The sequence below is a fragment of the Triturus cristatus genome, chromosome 4_2 (genome assembly GCF_964204655.1).
Source record: "Triturus cristatus chromosome 4_2, aTriCri1.1, whole genome shotgun sequence".
Taxonomy (NCBI): Eukaryota; Metazoa; Chordata; class Amphibia; order Caudata; family Salamandridae; genus Triturus; species Triturus cristatus.
In genome coordinates this window covers 323,000,881-323,023,924 of record NC_140586.1, presented here as the reverse complement: position 1 = coordinate 323,023,924, position 23,044 = coordinate 323,000,881, and the positions used below count along the sequence as shown (strand labels likewise).

The window sequence follows — 23,044 nt, the reverse complement described above, 5'->3', positions numbered from 1 at the left end:
CCTAGAATGGCCCGCTCCTTCAAAGATGATTAACATTTCCAAAGATTATTTAGAGGAAGGCCAGAATGTCTACAACAGGAGTTCTAATATTTTAGAAAAAGGAGCTTACACTAATGAAATTGTTAAAACCTTGCTTTTCCAGGGTCCATGTCAAGTCCTTAATTAGGGCTTTGGGAATATACAAACTATCATGATATAGCCCCAGAAATTAAGTAATTGTCACATTTATGTGATGCATTTGGCTAAAAATGGGTAGGTCTTCTAACAGCTCATATAACACCTTAGTGTTTTTCACATAGAAGTATAAAATTGGAGTATATCAACAATTCAATAGGCGCTTCCTTGTTATAGTGTAACTTAAATGGTTGTTGCTGCTATGTTTAGTGTGACCTAGAATATTCATTTCCAACTGCTCATGGGCTGAAGTCATCTTTGTCAGGTGTCATTATTGTAGTTCACTCATCTAGGAGTATCATGTCAGTTGTGCTCGCTCACCATCCATTTGCTTTCTTCATATTGCTCAGCTTTATAGTCATGTTGCACTATATGTTAGTCATACTTTAAAAAAAATATATGACCAGGATTGACTTCTAGCTTGAGTGAAAATAACTCCCCAAAAATGCATGGCACATGCAGTGGAAATGGCATTATAAAATGGATGTGGAAAGTAATGTATTCTGATTGGCCAGGTGTTCTAATTGCTCTTAAACTTCTCTGAAGGTGGCATACCAGCAATTCTCAGTATCCGTTCCATAGCCATCATTACAAACAATGGGTGATATCCCATTGGTGCCATTGCCATGTGAAAAACAATCATACAATGCTCCAAAATAGACTTAAAATTGCTCAGATGTGGAGAGGTATACATGTTTATCTGCCATTCATCCATTTTATAATTGCAGTAAGGCTTCAAGAATTGCTAAAGTAGGCGCCTAGGTATAGCATGTATTTTCACACTCTACAGTGTTCCCTACTGACATCATATTGCCTGTCTACCATAACATATGTTCCCCAGTGTTGCTGCAGCTTCATGAAATTGCTGTCCATGTGTCATCAATTTGTTCCACAGGTTGATTCTTTGTTTCTGTGTCTATTTTCTTTTCTTTTGATCCATTGGCCATGCTCATGCTCCCCGGACAGACATTAATGAATGTGAACAGGTGCCCAAGCTTTGCGCATATCAGTGTGTCAACACACCGGGCAGCTTCAAGTGTCTCTGTTCCCCCGGACAACATTTATTAGGTGATGGAAAATCTTGTGCTGGACTGGAGAGGTTGCCCAATTATGGGACGTATTCTTCCACTAGCTATACCTTTGCCCAGTACAACCCAGTAAGAGAATACCATCAACAGCAAGCATTTTACAGGCCCTCCTCCAATGCCTACAACTTCTATTCTGAGTCTAGAAACAGCAGGACACCTGCCTCCAGGACTAGGAGAAGCCCAAGAGTCACTTGCCCTGATGGCTATCGGGAGAGAAATGGAATCTGTCTAGGTAAATGTCAGTCATATCACATATTGTCTTCCGTATCAATATAAATTTCATCGTTGTCATTTCTTTTTTTAATAGGGCAGTCCAGCCCCCGTTCAAAGGGATGCTTTAGAATTAAGAAGGGGTAGGTTGGCAAGCTGTAGAATAGGTCAGAGACACAGATATCAAATCGTACTATTGGAAGTCTTCCACACTTTTTAGGACAGCACATAAAACATGTGCCTTGTCTGTAGCAAGGGATACAGTCTACAGACTTGAAATGTCATCATCTTAAATAATAGAAGGTAAGTAGTCTCTGAGGCAAGTGAAGAGCTGCAAAGTTCAGTCCTTTAAAGGCCAATAGCTTCAACATTATTTGGAAATGGGACTTCAATAGGAAGCAATATGGATCTACAACTGGATATAGTTTTGTAAAGTTGATGCTCCTATTTAAGTATCCATTTACCATAGTAGTTGCAGCTCTGTCAGTAATCCGAGGTAAGTAACTCATAGACAACTTTTGTACTGTCAATACTTCCTGTGAAAATGACAGGCAATAACAAAAAACTTTCATTAATATCTTTTTTGGGTTGTCTGTTTTTTACATAAGTAAATCTGTGAATATAGAGTAATCCATAGATCATAAAGTGGGTAGGCTATCAATGTCATATTATATATATATATAAGAAAAGTATCTGAGGCGATCAATAAAAGAAAGGACATGAGTTACATCTGTAGCACAACGTTCTACAATTGACTCATCTGATGACGAGTCAAGAATCAGGGCAGAAACCTTTAATGCTTGGGCAGGGATTGGAAAGTGGTGAGTTAATCCCATTGTTACGAGAGGGGATGTTTTGGAATAACAGAACACTTCAAGACCTGTAACAGGAATGAGGACACACATAGGTGTACTGCACTGGGCATTTGAGGTAGAAAATGCACTTCTGCTCATGAGTGAAGGCTCTTTTGCAGATTTTCTAGCATACAGAGTAGGTGTCTGTACACACCAGAGTAGCTGCTGTATCCACATGAGGCGACATGCCTTCGGTCCAGTGGTATGTAAAACTTTTGTAATAAGAAGCAACTGTAAAACAGCTGATTTTAGTGTTTAGACTGAATATGCTTGTTAGAATATACTCGATAGCTTAGGCACAGGTTTTCAGAAATCAAATACTAACCCATTGTCCGTATTTTGTCTATACCTTTAATGTAGAAAGAGCCCAGGGATTGTATGAGTAACAACACACAAAGCTGCAATCCTGGAGGACAGATCTGTCCTGTTTGCAGGATGACCCATTTGCTTCTGTATGTCTCCATAGTTGAAAATGTCTTATATGGAGCACTGATCCAACAGAAATAATGTGGTCGAGCTGGGAATAGGTCAGGGTATTGAAACAAGTCTCGGGCTGGTTTTCATTGGAAAATGGATTTTAATATAATTTCTAGATTTACTGAGCTCAGAGTAGAGACAATCACACATCTATATGTGACTGGTCTTAGAAACTGCAATGTGCAACAACTACTTTCGATTTCCTAGAAAAGGTAAGTAATACTTTATAACAGAACATGATTTTACTCTACAGTCACCCAGAATCAGTAGGGCTCCCGCAAGGCTGTGATGTGATAAGAAGATTTAGCAAGAAAAGAAGGGTAAATATGCTCTGATATTCTACCGAAAGCTAAGAGTTGCCACCTTTGCCATATATTGAAACTTGAGGTTAGAGATGTAAATGTGCGGCAGTAACTCCAATGTAATGACCTGAGTTGGTGTAAGTAAAAAAAAATGTATTTGTTCTTAGAAGGGAAGAATGTGACATCACAATTGATGTCTGCTTATCTCTAAATACATGTTCGACAAACTCTTATTCTCAATTATGAGATCTTCTGTGTAATTCATAAGCCTTAGATTACCTTTTCTCCATCTCATAAAGAATACATGCTTAGAAATGTTTGTATCTTTTTTTATAAGTAAATGTATGCACTGTAAAATACATTTGACTGAAAATCCCCCTTTAATTCCTTCCTCCCCAAAAAAGAAAAACAAACTGTAGTTCAGTGCTTCCAGAATTAGCCTTTTACATACAAACATATTACCATTGTTCCACAAGAAATCCAGAAGCAGAATGCTCAGCAGAATTATGTGATTGGGTTCTGTTCTGTGAACCAAAGACTCCTAAAGGTTTCACCTACATAATTCATTCTTTTCTTCAGTAAGTATAGAGTTTTTTCTCTTTTTTCTGAGAAGAGCCTCTCCTCGGAGGCCTTGTCAGTCATCATGCTGGTGGTCCTTTTCACTGATATCACTAAAAGGTCCTTGAAGAATGAATACATTGTTGGTCAAGTCTGTCTTCTAGATTCTATCTCCATAAAAGAGCGTGAGATGTGTCAAGTATTACTACATAGGAGACTGAAGACACAGAAGGAGTTCACCTGTAAGCTATATTGGGTCTCAAGGAAGAGAAAAATTATTCTCTCTTAGCATCCCAGTTCATCAAACAGTGCTTGGGAGGTGATTCCTCTGCCTTCGAAATTGGCGGGACCTATTCCAATACCATACAGGATGCCTCAGAGAACCATTTCACTGTCAAGACTTATTTTACCACATATGACTGTTTCTATGTTGAGAGCTTTAGTGGTATCTTAGGCATCATAGGGGACTTTTGCAGTGCTACTATGAGCTTCCACGTTGAGGTGTCACTCTCAATCAAAATTAAGCTATCACTCAACCTCATAATGAACCTCGGCATAACAAAAACAATGACAGAAAGGACTTGCTCAAGAAAAAGAAAATATGGTGTTAAATTAACCAAATTACAGGAAATCACCAACCAAAGGTCAAGATATTTGGCCTTTCTCCCCTCAACAGCATTATCCTTAATCTGTGCCTCAACAACCTTAGTAGCAGCATATGGCGGTGTTCCTCAGCTATTACAACCAAGTAGCAATGTACCTTCAAGAAAATTGGCCTGGGAAAGCGATCCCATGGCCCAAGTATGCAAGAGCTCAGACGGGAAGTTCTTATACCACAGTCAGGTGACTCCCATTACTGCTGGCAACATACAAGCTCAAGGTCACGGAGGCTCTATGGAACACTGGCTCAAGATACAGCCATCTTTTGCTCAAAAATCTGTTTGATTAACAATATAATCAACTTTCATGAGCTCACAGATAGAGCAGTGAAGGTATTGAGTCACAGACCCAGACATTTATAAACCATGGGATTTTACAACCAAAACCACAAGCAAGACCTCTAATGCTTCTAGTTTCTGGCTACCATCACCACAACAAAGAAGATGCAAGACAAAAATCATAAATCACGTGATCAAGGGGCAGATAGCCTTGCATATTTGTTGTGGCCATGCCCTCTGAGAGGAAAGAAAAATCACTTAATATCAGTTCTGCATATAATCAAATGGAACTATAACTGCATGGCTATCTTCACAGTGTGATATATATATATTTTTTTTATTGAGCAGAAATAGAGAAATACTACCAAAAGGAAGTAATGTGCGCATACAAAATATCAACCAATTACAAAAAACAGAGATGGAGTTGCATAGTGCGCATTTCGGGTAAAGCAGCTTAGCAGCATTCACAGTTTTGATCCAAGAAAACATATTGGCACAACAATTTTACACCCAAAGATACATAAGTGCAGCTGTGCCTACATAAACAAGCCTTTCTAAACCCTTCCCTTTGACTCTTCCCCCTCCGCCTCCCTTTAACTCACCCCAAGCCTCCTCCTACTGCTATGAGCTAAAAATAAACACTGGGACACTCCCAGGAGTATCTGTGCGCGGTATAAACTTCGATAACATAACAATGACAGGCAAGTAAAAAAAATAAACCATCACATAAAATGATTCCAAAAAAGTGACATTAGTGCAAAGTGCACAAAAGTGGAGAAATCTAGAAGCATTCACAGTTTTCACAGTTTTTACCCAAGAGAGAATATAAAAATATCAGTTTTACACCAATAGAGATAAAAGCTGATGTGCAAATGTGCCTAGATGAACAGATAAAACGCATTGTCATTATGAAGGGAAGACGCAGAAGAGAGGCAAATACATGATGTCGGGACCCCCCCTTAACAAATCAATCCTGGATATGGCATGGATTAGGCTACACTTCATGAAGTAGTAGAATAAGATATTCTGTTAAATGACTATGTCCCGGGTTGAATTTCAATAACCTCTAAATAGTGCTATACATAGCAACAAACCTCTTCAAACCCCACCACATGCTTTACATATGCCTCTTCAAACTTCTTGGCCTGTACCATTTTTTCCTTCCAGCTCTGAACAGTTGGAACCAAACTAGTTCTCCAGTTTTGAAGAATGAGGGAACAATTATGCTGGCTCATCGTGTTCTATCTTTCCAGCTAGCAAATGCCATGTATCCCCATACATTCTTGGTCAATTTCAGGGATTTTCATATGAAAGAGACAATACTGTCAGCAGCTATCAAGCAAAAGAGATTTCAGACCTCAGATAAGTTCCAATTTAATATCTTTTGAGATATGGCAGCAGGCCGGCGTTGCCGAGAATTTAAATCTAAGTCGGAACTTTTTAAGAAACAAGGTGTCCAAGCTTCCTTGGTGCAACAGTCTAAAATGCAATTTTTAGTTAAAGGACAGTCTCAAATATTGGGGATGGTTAAGCAGGCGGATTAATTTTTTCACCATTTACACAGGGATAAGTGATCCAAGCTTATTGCAGTCTGCATGTTTCCGTAAAGTTTTGAGAATTTTCGAAGGAACCCGCTGCTACTATCTCATTATCCTCATGTCAACAGGTGGTGGTGGCTACCACCGGAGGGCAGGCTTTTGGTTCCATGCCAAAGCGCACTTTAATAAGTATAGGTGGAGGTAGGGTGGGCAACCCCCCCCCCCCTTGCTGGGAAGGGGAGTCCACTGGGTTATCTGAGGGTGGGTTTCTGGGTGGTGAGGGGGCACATTTAGTAAAAAGGAGCACGATTATACGATGTTTGGAACAAGTTACTGTGAGGGATATGAAGACTACAGGTGTCATTGAAATGACCTACAGGAGTAGGTTTCAGGGTGAGGAGGCAGCACTTTCAGTGACAAGGAGCAGGAATAAAGCAGGTTGTGCAATTGTTTTTGACACCAATATATACAGCGGAGGTGGCATTATAATTAATTTTTTCAATGCTACACAAGGTTAGGATCCTCTCCTGCAACACCAATGGCATTTTTAATAAACACAAATATCGGGGTTTGATGGCTGACATCTTTTGCACCAGAGGTAATTGTTTTACAAGAAACTCACCACAACAGTAGCACCCCAAAGATTTTTGTTCCAAAGAAATAATCCCTTGTGTTTTTCACCATAGCAGGATTAGCTGTAAGGGGTGTCACAATTTATCTAGGAAGTGGCATCGACTGGGTTGTTAGGAAAGTGATTTGTGATCCCTGAGTTAGGTGGTTATGGTTAAAAGTTTCTGTCAACGGGCTACCCTTTAATCTGGTTAATTACTATGGTCCCATTAGCGATGATGTTGATGCATTGTTACAGATTCATAATATCGCATTGGAGGCCGAAGGTCCTTTGATCCACGGTGAAGATTTTAACTATATTCAGGACCTGGAATTAGAAACATCAAATAAAACTAAGAAACAGCTGAAATCAAGAACAAAAAACTGATTGAAACCCTCAAATTAGACTTTGATTTTGAAGATCCTTGGTGTTCAGAGCATCCAGGTTTTTCACAATACATCTGCATTTCGCATCGCTTTAAAAGTGCATCCATCCTTGATTTCTTCTTAGTTTCACCAGTAATCAAAAGGTCTGGGTCAGATACCTGGGCAAATGCCTTCTCTGATCACTGGCTGGTTCCTATTGTGGTAGATCTGGGCACCACTAATAGAGAGAGGTCTAGGTGGCAGCTAGACAGGACTCTTTTGACTAACCAAGAGCGGTTGAGTGAGATGTTAGGATTTATTGCGGAGTATTATCTTATCAACAGAAATACTGCCTCTCTCTTCTCAGTTTGGGAGGCTTTAATGCCACAGCACGAGGGTGTATTATTGCCTTTAAGGCAAATCAAAAGAAAGAGCAGACCCGGCGAATAGTGAGACTACAATCAGCGGAAGATGGTGCTATAAGGGCCAGCACGTGGGTAAAAGGCACAGGGGTTTGCGAGGATGGATTAGGCAGGGCAAAACAAAATCTTAGAGATTATTTCCCTCTTGAGGAAATAAACAACTCCAACGCCTACCAGCAACGACTCTATAAGAAGAATTAGCATATAGGCAAGTTTTTAGCCTGGTCCACTTGAATTAAGAAAGATAAATCAACAATTTGGCAAATTGAGAACCCTGAAACCGCTAAAATTGTAATAGAGAAGGATGAAATTGCCCAAGTCTTCCTACAGCGCTACAGAAGCATATATCAAATGCAGTACACTGATTCCATTGTCCAGTTTAGAACAATACTATGGGTCTTTACAGCTACCCTAACCACCACACTCTCTAGCTGAGGAAATGTTAGTCTTAGTAACAACGAGGTTCATGAAGCACTTCAAAAAAATGCCAAATGCTAAGGCTTGTGGAAATGACGGATTTCCGTCTGAATTTTACAAGATATTTGCTAAAGAGTTGTAACCCTTCTTAACAGATTTATTTAAATACATTAAAGAGAGTGGGGAGCCCCCCGCCTTCAAGGAATCTACTATAGTGAGTTTTCTCAAGAAAGAAAAAATACCCATAAAAGTGAATTCCTACAATCCAAGTAGCCTCCTTAATGCCGTCTATAAGCTTTAGATGAAAGTATGAGCTACTCATATCATGCCAGCAGCCCAGCTTTTAATTCATGGGTACCAGAGTGGGTTTGTTGCCAATCATCCTATGGCAGCAAACAACCGTTTTTTAACAGAGGCGTTAGATTATTTTTCGTCTAATCAAACTACTGCAGTGATAATGATGATCAACGCAGAAAAGGTGTTCAATCTCATTAATTGGGAGGCCCTGTGTTTTAGTTGAAGTAAATTCAGGTTCGACCCACAATTCACCCCGATGCTTGTGAATTTATATCAAGTGGCACAAGCGCAGGTTATCTTGAACTCCAGGATGGCCAGCATGGTATCAATCAATTGAGGCACATGTTAGGGGTGTTTTCTGTCTCCAATACTATTTACTTGTTTTTAAAGAGCCATTGGTAGTGAAGTTACGTAGCTGGGGCATCAGTGCCCCAGTGGAGGGGATGTCCAGGCTGAAGCTATTGGCAGACAATATCATTCTGTATTTAAAATCAGATAGAGAGAATGTACAGAAAAGGTTTCAATACAGAGACATTTTACAGTAAAAGAAGAATTGTAAACCTTTTCTTAGAAGAATAGTGGCTACATGGAAAGTCTTTAAAATGTATATTACTTGTATTAATCTTGTCACAGCTCAATAATTCAGCAGTGATTGGGCAATTTTTTACTGGTGTTTTGGCATTTTTACACCTGCATTATCGCTGACCGATCACTACAGTATGTTATGTTATGTTATGTTAAGGGATTTTGCATAGCGCGTGAATCACCCGGGGGCATCTCGGCGCTTGCTTTGTTCACTTCAGAGGAATGGCGATCGGGAGGATGGAAAATCATTGTTATCATTATGGAGCAAGGAATAGCACGGTTTTCAGTTTTTTCTTGAAAGTAGTAAAAGATGAGCATTTCCGAATGTCAATTGGCAGCAGATTCCATTATCGAGGCGCTAGACAGGAGAATGCCTTAGCTCCTGTACGTGCTCGCCGGATTCTAGGTGTGTTCAACAATTCCAAGGTATTGGAGCGTAGGTTTAAGATCGGGGTTTTGTTAATTAATTTATTGGCCAAGTATTTAGGGGCCAAGCCGTTTAGTGCTTTAAACGTGAGGCAACAGATATCTGCATTGATTGATCAGAAGAAGAATGGCATATGCACATAAGAATAATTATATTTTGCCCATGTCAGTCACTTCAAATGCGAATGCAATATTGCGCTGGTGATTTCTTAATCACCAATGAGCTGCATAAAATCGTGTTCCCAGTGAACCATGTTTAACATAAAGGAATCTTTATTTAGTAATGAAAGTGTGTAACAAAGGACCCTTAAGGAACCTATGGAATTGGTTGGGGGGGGGGGGGGTTGCAGGTAGAGAAATAAAGCAATGACTTAAAGGAAAGCAGAAAGAAAAAAAGTAATTAAATAATTTTTTTAAAATTCATTTAACATATTTGCATACCTCTTAATGCCACATAAATGTTCAGACTCCTTCAATTTTAGATGGTTGTTTGGTAGTCTGATTTAGAAGTATTTTTTTAAGATTCACAGAGGTGTAGAGGTGGAAGACATGTATGTATATGATATTTCCACATCACAAACATAGACCAAAGGCAGTGGAGCGCTGTACATGGTCAAATAAAAGAATAAACTTAAGGAGTAAGAGGATAGGAATCTGGGTTGTGTATGGTTAATGCATTGTGATGTAGTGTTCTACAATTCAATTCAAGAGACCTCTGAAAAGTAGAAATGAGTAGTCAAATAAGATGTACATTGTTTCCTGATAAACTACGTAGTGAGAGTTATGACGTATTTAAAGCTTCAAAGACCACACTGTGTGCAACAGCAGTTGTAAAGCAAAAACTGGTAGGCTTGCCAAAGGTGCTGGAAAACCTTCTGAGGCTGTAGTAAATACATCCTACATACTACTTGACTGGTGGAAAAGTGTTATTGTTCCAATTTACAAGTGGGTTCTTAAATTTATTAATTAAATGTAGCTACTATCTGAATACCCTATTTGCCTCTACTGGGAAGATCTTTGCAATGGAGAAGGAGTTCTTTAGCCTGCCTGTGAAGGTAGGCTGAGTTTCCCGACAGCAAAGATCCACCATAGAAAACTGCTTAATCCTGCAGGGTTTGGTAGAATAATACACCCATCCTAATAAAACGAAGGCATTCTAAGTGGGACGCATTGATTATACTATAACTTGTGACATAGTGTATAATATACCTTATAGGACACATTCAGGGAATCTCTACTGTCCCCCTTAATGCAATTACGTTGTTAGACTCAAAGATTAGGACCTCAATTAAAGATGGGATGTGAAGCGGATACTAGGCATCAAGACATTATTGAAAATTAATTTAGCAGGAGACGGAAGGTGACCACCTTTTAGTAGCAGATAACTTTTTAGACGTCGGCCCAGAATCTTTAATCTCCAAGTCTGGCAGTCATTTGCCCCTTCCCCTTCCTTCTCTTTCATTTTCAGGTCTCTTAAATCCACCAGTTGGGGGAGGGCCCATGCATCTTTCTGTGCCGGGGGTCTCAGACGTGTCTATGACTATGTCGACTTCACCAGCGATCCCTGATCAGACTGATCTAGAGGGCTCCCAGGCGGAGGATAGGTCTAACGTTATTCAGATTGATCCCCCTCTAAGCGGCGGTTCTTTCTCTATGCAATGGGACGCTAAGAGCCTCCTTAATTTGATTCTGGAAGAAATTTGGGATTTAAAAACTTCCCAATCTGCTGAAATTGCAGCAATTAATGCCCGTTTGATGAAGATTGAGGAATCCATGGCTCAGATCCCGGTACGGCTCGTGGAGGCCGAAATCAGGATCTCCCAATTAGAGGACCAAATGTCATCTCTGAATCGTAAAGTGGCTACCTTCCAGTCCCGGAGAACTTCACTGGAAATGAAGCTGGAAGAGTTAGAGAACCATTCCAGACAGTCAAATCTTCGAATCTTGGGCATTCCGAAGGGCTTAGAGGTCCAGCAGACGCTACAATGGATTGGCTCCTTCATAAAGAAAAATGTCCTTCCAGAATTTAATGGGGATCTTACAATAATGAGAGCCCATCGGGTCCCTGCACATCTTCCGCCTAATGCCAAGTTCCCCCGGACGATTCTGGTCAACTTTGGGGACTTTAGGGTCAAGGAGCAGATCTTGTCAAGAGCAATCAGGCAAAGACAGTTTTCCTCGGCCGAAATGCCATTATGTCGTATTTTTTCAGATATGTCAGCCTCCGCAGCAAAAAGGCGGAAATAATTTGTAAAAATGCTTCATTTGTTTAAGGCACAAGGGGCACAAGCAGAGTAAGCTCAAGGTGTTAATTAAGGGCAAATTCCATATCTTCTGTAGTGTCTCAGAGGCACAGGACATACTACAACAGATTTCTACGGATAAACCCTAGTGGTTTTAAGGTTGGGGGGTACTTATCCTTTGAGGACTGCAATACTGCATTTTTTTTCTGAGTCTTTGTTTAATGAGAAGAGATGGTGAAAAGATAAGGTGACATAAAAGGGCAAGGAAGGTTAATGATGGTAAAAAGGCGGTTAACTGCAGCTTTTGTAGTTTAGGAAGGGGAAGTGAGTGCGGGGGGCGTCATTCAGCAGCACTAGGCACCAAGTCAGTGTGCCTGTAGAAGGGTGGGTGGGTGGGACAGGTTGTCGGACTCTGAGCAGGGGCAGCCATCTGCTCGGGCGACAATGGGTCAAGGGTTGGGACACGGGGGGTTGTGATCATGGGGGAAAAAATGAAATCCATATCTTGAGTTCATACTCATTTGTTTACTGCTATGCGGAAGCAAAAAAGGAGTGCCTGCTATTTTTGCTAGATTCGGGTTGGAGGCTTTTCTCAGAGTTAGTCAAAGGAATATTTTCAGAACATGGGGACATTCAGAAAATTGTCCTGTTTACGTAATGGTAAATAAGGAAATATTGAAAGTCGTTTCATTTAATGTGAACAGTCTTAATAATAAAAGGAAAATGCAGGCCATTGAGGCTTGGATTTAAACAGAGAATCCCTCGGTCATCCAAATACAAGAGACCCATATACCAGCGGGGAAAATCTCAGATTTTGCAATGCAATGTTCAGAGCTTGGGCAGCGTATAGGGGTTTCTCTTCATCCTCTGTAGCACATAGGGGGACGGCGATCTTTTTTAATAAACAATTTCAGGCTGAGGTGGTTAATTCTGCAAGCGACCAAAGTGGTAGATGGTGCTGGGTTACCGATATTGTAGACCAATCATCAGCCCCTGACGTTTGCGAGTATATATGCCCCAGTTGAGGACAATCCCCTTCCATATGAGGAACTTTTTCAATCGTTAATCCAAGTTTAGGGAGAGATGATCGTGGGAGGCAATTTTAATTTGCTAATGAGTCCAAAGATCGATTCCTCATCTAAGTCAAAAAAACAGTTAAAACGAAAAACCCTTAAAACAGTTCATACACTTCAGTGCTTGATATCATTGACCCTTGGCGAACTGCATTTCCCACAGAAATTGCTTATACTCGATCCTCAAGGAGATTTCACACTTTTTCACGTATTGATTTCTTTCTTATATCCAGGAAATTGGTCTTTTTACAGCAGAAAATTCTTCAAAATGGATTTTCAGACCATGCACTGGTGGAGTTAGCATTGGGTAATGGCAGTACATTCTTTAAAAGGTGGTTGTTAAATCGACAATATTTGCTAGAAGAAAACTGGGTGTCTTCTATTAAAACACACATTTTAGAGTTTTTTTTAGCGAAACCTTGGCTCCGCTCCATCCCACGTGGTATGGGATTCGTTCAAAGCCTTTTTTCGAGGCCTCGTTATAGGTAAAGATGCAGAGAACTCAAGGAAAAGGAAGGGAGAAAAACAGTCATTAGAGCAAAAAGTGCAAGAATCCTTTGATAGATTTCTCTCTAATCCCTCGGCCTTAAATAAATGTCAGTGGACTCAGGCTAAGTGGAATCTGACTGAAGTATACAACGCTAAGAGTGATACCCTTTTCCAAAAGGATAGGCAAAAGATCTATGAAGAAAGCAATTACACCGGGAGATTTTTGGCCTAGCAGGCTAGGGAACGGGCAACAAGAAATCAAATATTGGCATTGAGATGCCCCATCGCCGGTTCTTGTACTGAGGATTCGGGAGAAATAGGTGAGATAATAGTCCAACATTACAGGAATATCTATGCCCAGCAATTACCAGTTGATACGAGGACTTTGGATGATTTTTTGCAGAAATATGAATTACCTGGACTATCTGAGGAGGATAAAGGGCACCTGATGAGCCCTTTTACAAAGGAGGAGTTAGGGGAGGTCATTAAAAATCTTCCAAATGGTAAAGCCTGTGGGCCGGATGGCCTGCCAGCTGAATTTTTTAAAACCTTTTTAGGTGTAATTGGGGACCATCTATTATCAATTATAAATTAAATTTTTGAGGGTGGGCCTATCCCTCTGTCATTTAGAGAAGGAAGTGTAGTCTGCTTTTTAAAAAAAGGTACAAATAGTGAAGATCCCAACTCGTATCGCCCCATTACACTTCTAAACTCTGACTACAAAATAATAACTAAACTTTTAGCTAATCGTTTTAATGGAATTGCTTTATATTTAATACATCACAATCAAAATGGTTTTATTGCTGGAAGGCAACTTGGCATGAACACGCACTTTTTAGTGGAAGCACTATTTTGATACCCAGAAGATACAAGCATAAGTGCTTTTTTAAAAGTCGAAAAGGCATTTAATCTGGTGATAAGGGAATCTTTATTTTGTATCTTGGGTAAATTCGGCATTCCCTCTGAAATCACGGGGTTGGTTGAAAAGTTATATTCGAATGCGGAGGCCAATATTATTATCAATTTTTATTTATTTATTTATTTATTGCATTTATAGAGCGCACTATCACCTATCAGGCATCTTGGGGCAGGCATATACGTGCACTCAGGGACTAATGTTACGGGAGAACGCTAAAAAAATCATCTCATGCACTAGGAAAGAGCCAACTTTTTAATCTCTTCCTAAAGGGCAGAAGGTTGACCAAATGTCTCAATGCAGCTAAAACCGGCCAAGTAAAAGTCAAAAGAGGAACTAGACAAGGATGTCCGTTGTCCCCGGTGCTATTCACCTTGTTCATTGAACCTCTCGCGATAGCCATTAGGAAGAGTATGGATATCTGCCCCCCGCTACCAAATCTGGATAAAATAAAATTATACGCTGATGATATTATGCTCATTATAAAACCAGAGAAGGAAGTGCAGGCAAAGGCCTTCCTGATTTTTGAACAGTATGAGGCACTCGGAGGGTATAAAATCAATTTTAAAAAAACAGAAATATTGCCTTGCGGTCGAGGGGCATCTAGGGATTTGCACCCCAATATTATCTCATGTTTAAACACAAACCCGAAGAGATATTTAGGGGTTTATTTCTCACCATTGATTTCGGAATTATATGACTTAAATTTTGTCCCATTAATACGTAAAGTTCAAGATATGCTTACCCGATGGCATTCTCTCCCATTATCTATTTTAGGCAAGGTGGCTCTGATTAAAATGCCAGTGCTTCCTCTTTTTAACTTTCTTTTTTCATCAATTCCATGTGTGTTAGTCAATTTCTTTTTTATGAAACTAGAGTCTTTGTTTAAATCTTTTCTCTGGGGCAAAAAGGCCCCCCGAATAGCATTGAATACTTTATATGTGGAGCAGGCAGGGGGGGCTTGCTCTCCCCAATTTGATAGAATATTATTATGCAAACTTTGCACAATATATGTCTAGATTCAAGCAGGATTTATATTCGGGTTTTTTTGTTAATTTTTTATGAATTTAATTTGTAAGGAAAACCAGATCCATTGCCCACTATCAATTTTTAGATCTCCTAAATTAGTACGTTATAAGTGTCTACATTGGTTTTATCATAAAGGTCAGGCTTTCTATAAAAGATACTCTATCTTAGCAAAGAATAGCTCAACTCCTATTTCCTCCGTAGGAATTAAAGATTCATCTACAATCATTCAAAATTGGATTAAGGCCGGGTTCCAGAAACGTTCGTATTTCTTGCGGAACGATAGATGGTTGAATATAGATGAAATGTCTTGTTTAATTCCCCGTAATTTTCTTCTCCTGGGGTCTTATAAGGTTCTTAGGAAGTTTTATTATCAATCAGAAGAGTCTAGTTCATGACTTAGTAGAAGAAACGTTTTTTTAAAAAACGGGGGAATGGAAAAACATCTAGCCTCAATCAAGGGGATAGATTTAGAGGCTAAGGCTATAACTAAATGGGAAAAATATGAGGAGTTGGAAATCACTACAAATATTTGGTCCACAATTAATAAATTAAATTTCAGCACGGTCAGAGGGGCGAATTGGCGAAGGATGTTATTTTTTAGTAAGTGTCTTCTGTATAGAACCCCAAGCTTTATAGCAAAAGCCTACCCAAATGAATCGGGCAGTGTTTTCGGTGCCATAATCACCCTTCTGCCAATTGGACGCATATAATATTACAATGCCCCCTGATTCAGAAATTTTGGATCGACATTTTTGATTATTTAACCTCAGTAGGTATTTTAACGAGTTGGCCCAATGCTCTGTTGATGGTGATTGGTTATGATCCAGTCCTGACAAAATGATTAAACTCTTCTATATCGGAATGGCTGTTGCCAGATCACTTCTACTTCAAAGATGGCAATCGGATTTAATACTTCAAAATATGAATGGGTCTGGAAAATGGCACAGGTTAAAAGAAGTGAACGTGTGTATGCCTTACGAACGGGTGGGCTGAAAAAGTTTGATAAGATCTGGGCAGAGTTTTTTAATGGTGATGCTTAATTCGGCAGAATTGGTATAGGAATCTAGTATTGGTTGTATCCTGACGTTTGTGATTTTTAGGAAAAAGGTTGTAGCACTATGTTTCGCTTAGACTAGTTTTGGGGATCTAAGTAGACTATACAGGATCAAGTTACACTTTTGATATGTGTTTTTACGAGGTTCATATTTTAGGAGTGTAAGATCTGAGAATATGTTTAAAGTTGATGGGAACATGGGGCAATGGACGATGTTTTAAGACAATAGGTGTTTTATCTCGTCGGTCTTAAAATGTAGTTTTTGACTGGTCAGCTTGTTGAAATTTTGATTAAGTATTTGTATGTTAAATTATAATTCCTGCCAATCTGATGATATTGATGAATTTTATGATGTCTGAATATTAAGATGATAATTTATGTAATATATGGATTTCAATAAAAAATAAAATAAAAAGAAAATTAAGTTAACAGGTTTTAACAGGTTTTAGTTGAACACCGTGCTTAACTTTGCTCTGTTTTGTTGATTTGTCAGAGTTCCAAGTTCTATTCATGCACCTCCCTAAAGTTGTATACAAGAAGAATCCAAGAACTTTTAAACAAGAACAATGTTGTACTCCAGACTCATAAGGGGTACAGTGATCGTCACTTAGCTAAAAGAAGCATAGTTATGAGCCAAATATGAGACTGAATACTGATACATTAAAAAGTATTTGCTTTACTTAGAGGAAGCAAAAATACAGGAGAAATAAAAGTTCAGGTTGGTATCGGAAGTCTTCAAGCAGTATAAGTATCTCAGCAATCACATTTGCAGCACACATAATGAGAGGTTCAGGTTAGAAATGCCTCCAATAGATTAAGTAGCATGTTTAGGAATACCTTTAAAATTTTTTTAAATAAGGTCAAAATTCCACTAACATTAAAGTGTGCAGTAGTGGGAATACCTTTAAGGTTTTATTTGACTATGAAAAGATCGAGGGTGCTTTGCGGAAGAAACTATTAAAGGGTCAGTGAGTCTGTATGGATTAGGAAACTACCTGACAAATATTTATATATGGCTATTTAAACCTTTCTATACGTTTATCGGTTTGTAAAAGAGTGAATGATATGGAAAGTTCCTACTTTGGCCTGTATTTCAACAATGTAAAGTTTGTTAATATTTGTAAAGCAATCTCTTGTTATAGCTTTGATAGACAATTTATGTCTGTATTCTGCAATGTCTAAACATGTTAAGGTCTTTTTTAGGTAGAGCACCTCTTATATATATTTAAGTATATAATAATATGTGTATGTACTTTGTGGGCTCTGGAGATCAGACTTAGGACTTGTCTGCTTCCGCTTAAGGAAATTCTCTCTGTTAAACTGCCTCTATTTAACTGTCTTGATAGAAAACGACCAGCAGAGGTCAGTAAAATACCAGAATTCCTTTAGCATTCTCTAGATTCCAGTCCATTGAAATTGTCTTCCACAAGCACCCGTAGACAATATTTTTTTCAAATCTTGTATTTTCAGTGATATTACCACTGAAGGCTCTGATTTTATGTTAAAAACAGAGCTTTGGACTGTACCATTTCCCGCTCAAAGGCAATATGTCTCTCTGTGTTCCCATACTTGGCATGTCACGCAGTTTGGTGCTTACTTTTCCTCCATGTTAAAGAACAGTAGATGTTTCAGCACCCAGGCTAATGTGAGGCATAGCTAAATACATATAAGGTCCCAAAGGCGAGACCGATTGCATTACAAATGCTTGTTTTAATGTATAATGAATTGATATTGTATGATTGCACTGAATTGCATTTGTTTATCTTGAAATTTTGTACTAACTACAAACATTTGTTCAGACATATGATGTGCACCAAGTAGGAAGATTAAGTGTTTTTTTAATAGTAAAAGCAATAACAGTATCCTTTTGCACATCTCTGTTGCCTGTTGACACTTCAATCAATGAAGAACAATCTGATAATAGAGAGGGCTGTGGCATTAATTGCCATAGACGTTTTTAGTCTGTTCAGTAATATGAAATAGTCTGTGGTATGAAAGTAGCACAGATATTTTTAAGCTGCGTTGAAGGGCTTTTCTCTACCAATATGAAGTGTGATTCAGTGCTGTGGTTAAGCTAAAACATCATTGATTTAAATCCAAGAGTTCATGGAGTTTGAGATACAGTCACTGTTGTTATTTAGTTCAGTAGGTTGTGCAAATTCAAGATTGGGCCTGTAATTAATTAGATCTGTGGGATATTATTTAGTTTTTGGGGGGATTTATGTGACCTTGGCATGTTTAAATTAAGGTAGTACTATTACTTCACTAAATAATCTGTTGATTATCTGAAATTATCATGTATATGTGTTTAATCACATGCTTTTTAAAGTTTTTCATGTCAGGGAATGCTTTGGAAAGCGGCACACTTAAGAAGTTTAATGATGCTTAAAGCAGCTTTGAGAGAAATTGGTTAGAAGTTGTAAAATAATTCTTTAATCCACTCTTTTGAAGCAGTTTCATGCCTTCGTGTGGATAGTAGTTCATCGGTAGAGTTACTGTTATTCACAGTTGGACTGAACTGACGTAGAGTGTCATGGGCCTTTTAAGACTGTTCCAGGACCTTGGACGTTTTAAATGTGTTCAGCATTTTAAAATTGAATCAAAACATGTAGAGAGTTCTTTTTTTTGGTTATTGAATTTCATAGTGCCATGGGTCATCCAGGCAATCTAAGGTAAAGAGCAGCTTTACAAAAGAGCAGAAACATGAAACTGATGTGAAGATGTACTTTTCAGGTTATTATGTTACCACGTGCACTTAATGGGATGTGTGCTAGAGGGTTTTTCCTGTGTAGACTACTGGACAAGTGGAGTTGCGACTATGATATTCTTTATACATGATTTTCTAAACTGATGTTCGAATTATGTGGACCATTGATGTTAATTCAATTGTATTGCATATTGGAATACATCAGGAAAAACTACAAAAAAGTTTATTTTTTAAAACAAATAGCCTCATCAGAGGCAAACAAGACTAGAAAAAAAACAGTTTATGTTAATGATACCGTATGCCTGTTTTCTCATTTGGATCTGGGATGTAGTTTGAGCGCTATTACTGATTCATATATTGCTCCTGCATACAAAGCTTTCTAGCAGCTGAAATGTAATATAAAATTGCTTCCCAGAGTGCTAAAGAAGAGTGTAGAGGTACACTCTTAAATGTGCATCAAGATTTGGATGTAGGGTTGTACATTTGTAGTATTCTGAAACAATTCCATGAGCACTCCTGCAAAGTTGCAACATTTCTACTATCCAGGAGTACTCTCAAGTGTAAGCACTTACAAATGTGGAATGTGTTTTCTTGTGGTAAAACCTTGCCCCCTATACCTTCACCCTTTTCCGTATCTCCTCTGCTGTTTCCACATTAGGAACTGATTTTTTACTGCCTTTTCAAAGAGTAAATCTCTGATCAATTCCAAGGTGAGAATGGGTCAAGAGAAGATTTATAAATACCTACAATATCTGAGGGTGCAAACTTTCCCTTGCATCTCACAGACTCTCAACAGATGAGAGGAAATGGACTGGCTTTGTTTATTTTAATATATATTTATGGATGTAAATGTTTTATCTTTTCATGTATAAACTGATGTTAATCCTTTAATGTTTAAAATGTGTTATTGAGGAGTTTTGGAGCAAATAAAGATAAAGATTTATAAAGATTTATTGGATTTTGGCTTTGTGAGTCAGGCCTCTAATCTAACTGACTGCATCTAGAACAGTAATAGCAAGAATGATTAAAAGAGAAATCAAATTAGCATTTTCAATTAGTAGCAGGTAGTTCATACATGACCGTTAGGTTAGATAATTGTTTGCTATGTTTGGAAGATTAAGCTGCCTTAGATATCATGTGCTGAAATGTATATCTAGATTTATTACTATTTAAAGATTGCTTACACAGAAGCATCCTTTAATACCAAGCTAAATTGTACAACTATAAAATCAACCAAATGGGAAACAATAATGTATTATTTTTCCTCCATAGTAGAAAATCATCTGATTCACAAGAAAATCTAATTGATTCACTACAGATATTGTACTTTTTAATGCACTTAGCCTTAATAAACCAGTGACCCCTTTCTCCATGCAGTGGGGCTGTGCTGAAGGTGAGAAAAATATCTTTTGAAAGACATAAAACTGAAGACAGAGAAAGGAATGCAAATTCATAGAGACCAAACAAAATATTTAGTTAATATAATAATCCTGCTCAAACTGTAAAAGGACTGACTAAAAACACCCTTCTCCAAGTAATAATAATATCTGAAAAATGACAGTGGCATGACAAGGTGAACAAAACTCATGCAAAGTCATATACAAAAAACGTTCAGAGTGGGGCTATGTGCTTTAATCTGTTCTAGAATTGGATGGCAAATGTCCTGCAATGGTAGCATCACTCATGAGAAATTTCACACCTTAAATGAATACAGGGGAAACAAAGTGATCTATAAAAGTGTCAAAAATAATATGAACTGCTTACGCACAGCTGTAAAGGCAGTTAATATATTCCAAGAAATCAAAATATTATCTTTGGTTACAATAGAAATTGGGGCTTTCCCACATCTATACATCTCATTAAAACATGTAATTTATCTGCCTATGTATTACTGAAAGTCAGATTCCTGTTTTGCTCTCTTAGTTAGAAAATATATCATATTGTTGTTACTTCTATATTTGTGTTTTCAAGTATCTGTCTAATCATTTGTTTTTTTATGTAGACATTGATGAATGTGAGAACAGGGACGCATGCCAGCATGAGTGTAGAAACGTGCCTGGAAGCTACCAATGCCTTTGCCCAATGGGATATCGCCTGATGCCTAATGGCAAAACATGCCAAGGTAAGAATTTAAGAGATTTTCACATTCACCAGTGAATCTACCGGCTGCCCACTGGGTAATGTTTTCGTTTTGTTTGTTCTTTTCCTAGAGAAGGTCATAGTGTTATGAGATGGGTGCATATTGTTGAAAAAAAGAACTGTAATGTTGAGCCACTATTGCTTGTCTCCATTTTGTTTCAATCAGTTTTCCTTTTCAAAAGTAATAGTGCCTCCCTTCCAGTAAAGGTCAGGGGAATCAGGTGTTTGGCCACTTCAGACAACTTCCTGCTGAATTATGTCGGTTCGAATCCTTGAATTCGTTTTTAACTAGGGCTTGACACAAGCGCAAGGGATCAGCTAAGATTGCCTTATAAATTCAGCAATCTTTCTGGGTTTGACTTAAGATTTATTGAATAGTTAATCCAGGTTTTCAAGGAATTTGTCTACGTTTGTGAGGTTGAATTAATCAGAAAGCAACCAGACAAACAATGAGGCCAATTCACAAAAGTATTTATGTACGGAGGTAGTACAACAGGGGTACTCTTTTACGTACATGTCTTTGTGAATCGGTTCTGAAACATCCCACTCCATATTAGAAAAAGTGAGCGCACACTATCTGCATGTTTTTCAAACACTGTACCACGTTCATGCAAAATTACGAGGCACATTTCCACTAAGCAGATAAAGCCATTAGCACTTTGGGCCATACCAGCATGACCCAAGCGTGGCCACAAAAATACGGATGACATCACTTGTTATACAAATACTTTCTAATATTACTACATTCAAAAGTAATCACTTATTCACTCCTTGCATTGATCACAGCATTTGATTACCAAATCAATAGAGATTTGTTTTTACCATTCAATACCGCACTTCCATAAGGGGGACCACATAGTTTAATACTTCATAATCACTCATACCTAAATATTGTATTATTTTGCTCATACTTTTGTCTACTTTTTTCAGTTCTGTTGATTAATGCTAACGTCAAAATCTTAAGACTTGGTTAGCGCATTAAGCTTTTTCTAGGAGCAATAACATCACTCTACCACAACTTACACGGCAAGGCAACATAGAGTAAAGTGATCTATCATGCAACTAGAGGTCATTTATCCGCAATCCACTGTTAATAGTTGAGCAAATAGAAAGGTTGGAGGGTTCGGGAGACTCGAATTTCAGTATAAATAAGCAATCCCTGCACTCCAATGGTAAACCACAATACATACACTATATTGGGTTCGGTGATTACTAACTAACCCAAGAAAACGAGTTGCAAATATCAATTTTTTAGGATCTCATAAGAATCAATTTTTGAGTGTCTTAGACCCTGGCAGTGATTTAGGCCCAGCATACTTCCTTTGCTACTGTTACTGATACATTTGTGTCACAGTGCTTGGAAGAGTATTGCAAACAGCAATTTCAACTGGTATTACCTACGGTGTGATTTAGCAACTTTTTATCTGAAGTTTTCTGCCTATTTGTTTACATGTTGTGATGTAAGAGGATCCAGGCACAGCTACATGAAAACAGATGAGTACAAATTTCTTTTGAGTCAAGTTTCGCATGGATATTTAATCTTTGTCTAGTTTTTGGTAGATTTGGGAGTAGTATAAGTGCCTTCTCCTTGTATTCCTTGTGTACAGACAGTTGTACAGATTGGTCATAGGATACATTTCAGATGTTAAGGTTCTTTAATTTATGTATTTAATTAAACAGTGTTAAACTATTATCTGCTTTGGAGAGCTATATGCCACATAAACCAATAAAGTAAAGAGTCTTATAGGCAACAAAATTCTATGAATAATGTAAACAATTTGGTTTGGCAAATACTCTTAGAAACATAATGAGGATGGATTGGATTACACAGATCACAGACCTTTTTTTCTGTCTGTCTGCACCTTTTCTCAATCAACAAACAAGGGAATGAATTCATATTAGAGCAACTAGGCATCAATTGTAAAGATGTCTAGTTAGTGCAGAATCAATAACCACTTAACAAAAATGAAGATGTACAATAATCCTTGGATGCCAGTAACTGAAATGTGCCTGAGCATCCTCATTCTAAACCTCTAGTAAATCGAGGTGCTCAAATCTTAATCAGTGCATCAACATTTCTTGAATGTTTGGTCAAGAATACCTGTTGGCCTATTTACTGTACTAAGACTTGGT

At 38.3% G+C, this 23,044-nt stretch overlaps 1 protein-coding gene across 1 annotated transcript in view; it reads left to right on the top strand.

Moving 5' to 3' along the window:
- HMCN1 (hemicentin 1) overlaps positions 1 to 23,044 on the top strand; it is a 1,072,905-nt gene that overhangs the window by 1,036,819 nt on the left and 13,042 nt on the right. Inside the window, exons 104-105 of the mRNA XM_085601687.1 lie at positions 1,141 to 1,494; positions 20,775 to 20,894. Of these exons, the coding sequence (XP_085457813.1) occupies positions 1,141 to 1,494; positions 20,775 to 20,894 (474 nt within the window). The remainder of the gene's footprint in view (positions 1 to 1,140; positions 1,495 to 20,774; positions 20,895 to 23,044) is intronic.